At 45.0% G+C, this 8,839-nt stretch overlaps 1 protein-coding gene across 1 annotated transcript in view; it reads right to left on the bottom strand.

The window, feature by feature from the left end:
- Positions 1–1,452: 1,452 nt before the first annotated feature.
- grik4 (glutamate receptor, ionotropic, kainate 4) overlaps positions 1,453–8,839 on the bottom strand; it is a gene marked incomplete at its 3' end in the record, with an annotated part of 238,875 nt that continues 231,488 nt past the window's right edge. Inside the window, exons 18-21 of the mRNA XM_079514315.1 lie at positions 7,196–7,421; positions 6,391–6,519; positions 4,893–5,011; positions 1,453–1,842 (exon numbers count right to left, since the gene is read on the bottom strand). Coding sequence (XP_079370441.1) covers positions 1,453–1,842; positions 4,893–5,011; positions 6,391–6,519; positions 7,196–7,421 — 864 coding nt within the window. The remainder of the gene's footprint in view (positions 1,843–4,892; positions 5,012–6,390; positions 6,520–7,195; positions 7,422–8,839) is intronic.

The raw sequence follows: 8,839 nt of genomic DNA, 5'->3' as shown, positions 1-8,839 counted from the left end.
TTGAAACATGGCCAAATACATATTCCTTTGGGGGGGCCGTTGACATGAAAATGTTTTAGAACCATTGCGACGAATAAATGTGTCTAACGCTTGACCTTTGATCTCTCCCTCTTGTGATAGTGAAAGTAGAGGACCCATAGAGTCCTCTACTTTCAACCCACTGTACACTGTACAATGTTACGGTACACAGTACACAGTACACAATGTACTGTGCTACTGTTGCTAATGCACACAGTGTACATACTGTGCTGTGGACTGTAGCGTGTAGCCTATACAGTACATTAATAAAGGTACTAGTACTGTTTCATTGGGACAACTAGTGGAACATGGTGCTCGTTAAATTCGAAGAGCATAGGACGCATTAATAACACAAATATGCCAATACACAGAAGGAAAGAAAGATGTAAATGGATGTCAGTGTGTGTGTGCGCGTGTGCGCGTGCGTGTGTGTGCGCGTGTGTGGTTAGCGATCATCTCGGCATCTCCATCATTCAGATCAGTGTTTCTCAAAGTGGACCCTCAGGGTTCCTTGGGGGGGGGGGGGGGGCCTTATAGGTCCCCCCATAACTCAGAGAGTTATGGGGGCCCTTGAGATGGAACCGTTTGAGAGCCACAGATTCAGATGAACAACTATACCATACACCTCTGGACGTACAGTGCATCGCTGTCTTTCAGAGATACCAAGAATTAAAACATCTTTAGTATGGAATATCACTACTAGAAAACAAGTCCATGTGTCTGTGTGTGTCCCACCGTCTTCACTCGTTGTGGTTGTTGTTGTTGTTGTTGTTGTTTCAAGGCTGAGGTGCTTTCTTGGACCACAAGGTCACCCTTGTTTGTTTTTTTGGCACTTTCAAAATAAAAGTATTTGAAGAATGACCTGGCATTTAAGTCTCTTCAGCTTGCCTTTTGAAGTGCTCCCCAGATGTAATCTATTAGTGTCCATACAGTAAATCACCAGTTGAAAGAAACACTGGATTGTTTAAAGAACAACACAATAACACCTTTTCAGCACTGATAATACAACCGAGGAACCAAATAATTTAAAAAATGAAAAAGGTAAGGGAACAACACAATGACGAATGAGTGAAAATACTGCATAGTACAACTGTCCTACAGCTGTCCTTCCTTTTCTGCGCAGGACAGAGGCCAGTGGGGACTTTTTCCAAGTGGAGACGGACTCATCAGTTTTTCCAGGGGACGGTGGAAACATTCCATCAATAGGTGTCCAGTCAAAACAAACCAAATATAAACATTTATCACCTAAGAACGTCGCAGAGTTCGCCGCTGGCTGATGTCTCCACGGTATGAAGTATGTCCACAGCGTTGTCGAGACCCCTGAGGTCAAGCTCAGAAGAACAGCTGAGCCACAGCAATACGTTCCATCCCTTTAAAGTAGAGAGGTGGCTGCTGGGAAAGTGAGTCCTGTGATATGTGTGAGCATGTATAGCATTATTCAGGTTCACTGCTATTGGTGGTCTTTTCCCACTCTATGCTCTCCTCGCTGTGTGTGGGGGAGGGCAGGGCCCCTGTGGCCCCTGGAGGACGCATCCTCAGTCCTTGGAAACGCCGACACTCGGGGCAAATGCGGATATGGCTGCACCCTCTCGCCACCAGGGCAGCCTCCTGTGCCAGTCTATGAGAGAGGGGCTCGGTTAGACCGGTGCCCGCGCATAGCTTGCCGTTGCTGAGACTCACAGCGGCGGCTCGCGCCCGCCGCTCCTCCAGGGGTAGGGGCCGCGGTCGCAACGTGGAACCCCCCCGCCGGCGGCGCATTTGCAGGCTGTCGCGACACAAGACGATGCCCTGGAGTTCTCGTAGCATCTCCTCACACATTGACTGCTGCAAGCACAGACACAAGGAGAGAAAGACAAGGAGGAGGGGGGTGAGAGGAGAGGGAAAGAAAAGAGAGAGCTAGAGACCAGACGACTCACTGACTGACCCACTGAGAGATGTCGCATACATGGAACATATTAAGCGAAGTAACGATCATATTTACAGCATAGAGACACAGCTGGCAGACCAGGCAAAACAACAAGGACAACAAAAATCGCACTTGTGTGATGTGAGGGGTGCTCTTATCATTATACATCACATTCCATGGTCAGACAATAATCAGACTTTCTAGTCTAGTCATGTGGTCTAGTAGCCATGTATAGTGGCGAGATTTTCATGATTGACTGGCCTCTAAGCCAATGGGAGACTATGGCCATATGGCCAACAATGGGATATTTCTGGCATGAAGGCAGCCCTTGATGGCTGATTTCACCCTTCTGCTGGGACACTAAGCCCCACGGCCAATGGGACACTAAGCCCCACAGCCAATGGGACACTAAGCCAGCTCTCCTCTCCTCTCCTCCACCGCACCATGACTAGAGACTGCAAACGCGACTACAGAAAGCCCCACTAAGGTACAATATGCAAGACAATGGAATGCAAGCTGATAATGACTTGAGTCATTTCTTGTTTTTCATAAATCTGTGCTATTGAACACACTTTGGGTTTGTGTGTTGGTTAAAAAATATTGAACCAATGGATAGTATTAAAAAGCTCTTCGACAAAAGCCTCTGTTTTTTCATTACTTGAAAAATGAACATTTTGGAGTTATGGAATTGTTTATGACTCTCCATTAGAATTCCAATATAAAAATACATTTTAAATTTCAAACACGTGTGAATATTTTCTGGGATTTACTTCCTTAATGGATCCAGTGGTTTGTGAGATTAGGCCCTCAGAGAAAGACACAACAAGACACAAAGCTCAACAGACAGTACTGTAGATATACGCCTTCATGCAAAACAGACACATGGGAAGACGTTCACATGTCTAAAGGACTTACACACTGGGGGTATAACGAACAAAAAACACACGAAAATCACAGGCGAATATTTCATATCACAACTATTAATAATAATAATAATAATAAACCTTTATTTGTATAGCACCTTTCTTGACATGGAATGCAGCTCAAAGTGCTTTACAGAGCAATTGATTAATTCATGCAGGTTATAATGCATTTATTCGCAGTGAAATCTACGTTGCTCTGAATGAACATTATGTTGCTTCATCATCGGCGTATAATACTCAGATAGATGTATCGGCGTATAGATGTGTAAGTATTACAAACAACAGCTCAACGAATTATATTTTCGGATTGGAACCCCACAAAAACAATAGCCTGGGTTCCAGCCTGAATCGCTGCGTTCCGTAAATCTGTTTTGTCACTCGCTATACTCAGTCTGGCAGCAGGCAGCAGACTCGTATTTCATAACGCCACCTGTTACGTAGCTACGTTGTTGGTGATACGTCATCAGCCAGCGCCATGCAGCGCACATTGATACGTCAAACTGGTCAAACTTTACAAATCTGTTTACATTCTCCGTGAATGAAACAATTGTTGTGATTGGTTGAAAAATATCGTATCCGGGGGAAATACATCTGACGGATATTCCGGCCCGACATTTCCGGCTATGCAATCTCTGCCTTGTATTGTGACCAGGCTTTTCTCTTCGCAGATGAATATGGCTGGGACCGAGGCTATTTCCAGACTGAGTAGCGAGTGACAAAACAGATTCACGGAACGCAGCGATTCAGGCTGGAACCCAGGCTACAAAAACAATGCCTCCACTGTTTACGGTCATTTAGAATTAAACATGGACCATCTAAGACCATCAAAAGAAGCCACATCACAGGGGTGTTGACTTTGACATGCTGAAACTTTATTGAGAACATTAAGAGAAAGATCACAGCATTGAGTTGATTTGAAAGGAACATTATCACAGCAGATAAACAGGTTGTACTGTAAGGCATGTCTCAAATTAGAGTAGGCTGGTCATCAGTGACAATAAAATAAATAAAATACATGGCTCTCATAATCTGCACCATAAGTGTTTCTTCACTGGCATCAAAGTACTGTATTTTTTCTACTAAACCTAAACTATTAGTCTTCTACTGTGAATACAGACCTGACCATAATTGCGTATTGTCGCTGTCGGGAGGAAACCTCCTAACTCCATTTTTGAATAAATCAATGCTATTGAACACCCTTTACGTCATTAAAAAGCACTTCGAACAAAACCTCTCAACTCCATTGGACCCTCAAACTGTCTGCTAAAGCAGCTAACTTCACCATTCTCCCCCTCTAATTGACACAATAAGTCACAATACCAACTTTGATGAGGCAGTATTGCATTGTTTTAAGGTTTTCTTAATTTCCTGAAAAATGAACATTTTGGAGTTAGGTGGTTCCCCCCCCCCGACAGCATAGATATAGATGCACTACTTGAGATATAACCTTTGGTTTTGTGCTGTTTAGGTCTCACAGGCTAGAGCAGGGGTTCTCAACGTTTTTGGCCGGGGACCCCCGGAAATGCTTTGGCAATGTCTCGGGACCCCCGCCCCGCCCCCTCCCGACCCCCAATATAAATTGACTGCTACAATAACATTAAACCATTTTGGGCGGGAACCCCTTTTGGTGTTTTAAGCATTATGTTATAATTTAGCTATTGAAAAATAGCAGATCTACAAGCTCATAGCGCGCCACCGAGTGGCGCGCTACGAGCTTGTAGGTCTGCTATTTTTGAAAAATCGTGGGAAAAAAAATCAAAAAAAAAAATTTTTTTTAAAAAAATTGGGGACCCCCTAAAATAATTTGGCGACCCCCCGAGGGGTCGCGACCCACGGGTTGAGAACCCCTGGGCTAGAGCGAGACAGAGCAACAATGCTTGACGGCACATGTGGGGACTGCAGGAAGGGTTCCTGCATGGCGGTCAGAGCTGGTGGGGTAACGTTAACCTAGCGGTATCGTGCATGTGAGGGTGCATGGGGGCCGTTGTGTGCCAGGGAGGGGAGAGGGAGACAAAGCAGATGCAGGTTAGATAGCCCTGCCTCACCTCTGTTCCCGGGCTGTGCCTCAGCATCCAAACAAACTCCAGCACCGCCATGAAGATGGCCACCAGCAGACCACACACCAGAACCACGAAGATCCCTCCTATGTTCTCCATGCCCAGACCTGGAGGACGAAAGGGTAGATGAGAGAGAGAGAGAGAGGCGTATCAGGCCCGGCGCCACCGGGGTGCCAGACGGGGCCTGGCACCCTCAGTTACAAATTCTTCACCCTCAGTTTAAGTTCATGTACATATTGTTTTACTAAATGTGTGTCCCCTCACCATTTTCAACTGCCCCCTCAGTCATTTCATCCTGGAGCCGAGCCTGAGGCGTACCGTGCGATGATGACGTAAAACAATGCGTTTTGACGGTGCATCATGGGTGCACACTTGTGCATATTGCAGGAGAAATACACTGTGTATTTATTTTATCCTACCCTAGATAACCTCCTCACATCAGGAAAAATAGGATTTTGGTTCAAATTTGGCAAAGTTTGCCATTAACATCAAATGATCTAACTACTTTGTAATAATTATAATAATAATATTAAAATGTTATCATAATGCCCCCAAGCAACACATGCAGGCCAGAGCTTACTGTACCTTCTCAATGTTTTAATAAAAATCACACCCGTGTGAACTGAGTGGTGCAAGGTCTTATATAGCCTGATCAGCTGTGGTCGGACGTAATGTCAGTGTCCATGGTAACCATGCTCACCTGTGCACGGACAGGTAGGTACACAGGTACACAAACATAAAGACAAAGCTAGTTGTTGGAGTGGTTTGCACCACTCAAAAAATTGGGCAGTTAAATTTTGCTTACAATTAAATCAGGCAGAAAATAACACCCTCTGCATACAAAGCTTCGATGCAACAACCACAGTATCACTCCCCATAGGTCCATTCTGTGAAGCAATTAGCTTTGAGCTTTAGCTGAAGATGCCAACACTATCAGTTCCAACACACACCTTCCTCTATTAAAGCAATTAAAACATTTGAAATCATCATGCTCAGTTATCAGGCCCTGAACAGACATAAAACGATAGCAGAACACCTACAAATCCAAAATTCGAAATGCAGAATCAGCAATTATGAAGTTGACATTGACAGATCGAGGCCTATCATCTAAGCTAAGGTTTCTGTTGGGAGAGGATCCAAGCACTGCAGGCGGAACAGCTATAGGTTTGTTTTCTCCTGTCATAAGAAAACCATGAGAAACACCCATGTTGTTTTCTTTCATATTGTTAGGGGAGATGAAAACCATGAGAAACACCCATGTTGTTTTCTTTCATAGTGTTAGGGGAGATGAAAACCATGAGAAACACCCATGTTGTTTTCTTTCATAGTGTTAGGGGAGATGAAAACCATGAGAAACACCCATGTTGTTTTCTTTCATAGTGTTAGGGGAGATGAAAAAGGTCATGCCAGTGAAGTGGTCCACAGGGTATATAGAGGCAAGGATGGGTTTAAAGGCCGACAGATAAGAAGTGAAGCGACAACAGACCTTTGGCACGATGGTCCTCCTCCTTTGGACACTTGCCCCCATCCCACCACTTCCTCTTGAGGATCTCCAGTCGGTTGTCCTCCTGAAGCTTCAGAATGGCCAGATCGAACTCATCACGATACACTGACCCTGCAGGACACACCGAGGTCAAAGAGGTCAAAATCATCAAAATCATCTTTCTTCTGCTCTAAAGTACATGGTTTAGAAAATATTGTTGAAAAAAGACTCCCTTTTAATGCCAAAATATAAAGCTTAAATAATTCCTGCCCCTGTCTAGCAGTTGGTCTGCTAGTATCTTCATTGCCTTGTGGTTTCTATCTAAATCTCTTGCGTGAGGTTAACAAAATATCTCTCAGCCTCTCAAGCATCCACATCTTCCACAATCTCCCAACTCTCCAGAGACCGTCTGCAATGCAGCCGTGCTTAGAAAGAACAACAATAGAGAACGACAAAACATCCAGTGCAAGCTCTCATCTTCTATCAGGAAAAATGCTTGTCAAAACTGGAGGTTAATTTCCCATAACATTATTTGGAAAGATATTTGATCATGTTGATGATGCTGTTCAGTAATTACCTAACCAGACCAAACCCACTTGGGTTTCTCTATTCTCTGGATGTGTGGAAATCTCCAGATATCCACCTTACTGGCCTCTCACTTCCAAGCTAGAGCGCTTCTTATTACTGACCTCCCATGTCTTAGGTTGAGCGCTCTGGAAATACAGACAGGCAGAGGAGAGGGCATTTTGAAATTGTGCCCGTCCCGTCCGTCCTCCCTCCCCCCCAGCCAACCCCCCCGTCCTCTCACCCAGTGGCATGCCGATGCCATAGCCCTTGGTGTCCAGCAGTCCTCCTATCTGCGTCAGGTTGCAGTTCCTCTGATGGTAGTACTCGTTCATAGTGCTCTCCAGCAGGTACGCGTAGTTGGAGTTGAGAACGCGGGCGATGCCCTCCTCCGTGCTCTTCACAAACACGCTGGGCTGCTTGGAGTGCATGAAGTTCCACATGCGCTGGTAGGTCTGGTAGCGGGAGTTCTGTCAAGCACAATGACGTCAGCACATATTATACAATACTACGCATGTAAGCCTATGGTTAGGCATGATTCACTCAACTCACGATACGATTCAAATCACAATACTAGTTTCACAATACGATTTTTTAAGATTTTGCAACCCTCCGCTTGAGGAGTCCATGCTGCTTCTTTTCACCTGACAGGGGGAAGTTTCCCCAGCCAGACGTAGTGTGTGGAAGGAACACGTTATTCCGACCAGTTCCTTTCCCCTCCATCAGGTGCCCCGGCTGGCCAGGGGGAGGTAGTTTAGAGACCAGGATTACTGCATGTTTTTTGTGAGGGTACCAACCCTAGGGGACACTTGGAGCACATGCAAACTCCACACAGAGAGGTCCTTTCGCCAACCACGGCTCGGGTATGGGCACTGATGACGCGGAGGAGAGAACATCAATTCTCTTACAAACATCCTGTATTTTTGACGCACCCTCTGCTGTTTGCATCACGATTCAAATTGTGATTTAATCAAGATTTAAATTGCCACGTTCGAATAAACTTTAAAGCGGTTTACGATATATCCTTTCCTACCTATGATACAGTACAACATACACTGTACATAACTACACGTACTTTACAGTACTACAGTACTACATAAGGACAGACACTATGGTGGGAAATATGAACATTCGACTGTGAATAATATGATATTTCAAATACTCCATAGGCCTATACATCTTTCTGTAGTAGACTTGTCTCAAACCCTCTGATCTGTATGTATGTACAGAGGTGTACTTTGTGTGTCCTGTGGCACTGCTGCTGCCTGTTATATGCCCCTATCTTGAACCTTCTGTAGTTCACCCTGATGTGGAATAGAGTTTCCCCATAACAACACTCACACAGGGGCAGTGGGATATATTTAGGGTTATGAAGAAGGAGCAAACAGCCACCAAAACGGTAAACAAAGCCGTTTGTTGCCTCGAGCGACCGCTATTTCAATCTTCGGGAGATTGGATTTCATTTTGTTTGTTTTTCTGTGCCGTTATATTGGCTGATGGATTTATTCAAGTGGAGGTTTTCTAAATGGCTGCGCTGGAGTTAGGTAAGCGCAAGTCTTTCAATCATCGTGCTTTTGATTTGTTTTCGTGTGACTCCAGAATAAAATCTTCACTTAACTCGTCCGATTCGTCACTTTACCTTTAGGGCGAGTGACGAATCCGCCTGGGTGACGGCAGATGGCTGAATGCTGGTCGAGCGCTGGCGCTTTGGCATGGGGGGTCAGATCAACATATGGAATGAATTCTGTACTGGCCATATATGGAGCGTGTCTTGAGTGTACAGGGTTTGATGAGGGTCAGATCAACATATGGAATGTCAGAACAGGAAGGACGGGTGCGGCAGGATCAACATAATATGTTGATCGCACGCGTCCTTCTGACATACCAT

This window comes from Electrona antarctica (assembly GCF_951216825.1).
Source record: "Electrona antarctica genome assembly, chromosome: 11".
Classification (NCBI taxonomy): domain Eukaryota; kingdom Metazoa; phylum Chordata; class Actinopteri; order Myctophiformes; family Myctophidae; genus Electrona; species Electrona antarctica.
This window is presented reverse-complemented; position numbering and strand designations above follow the sequence as displayed.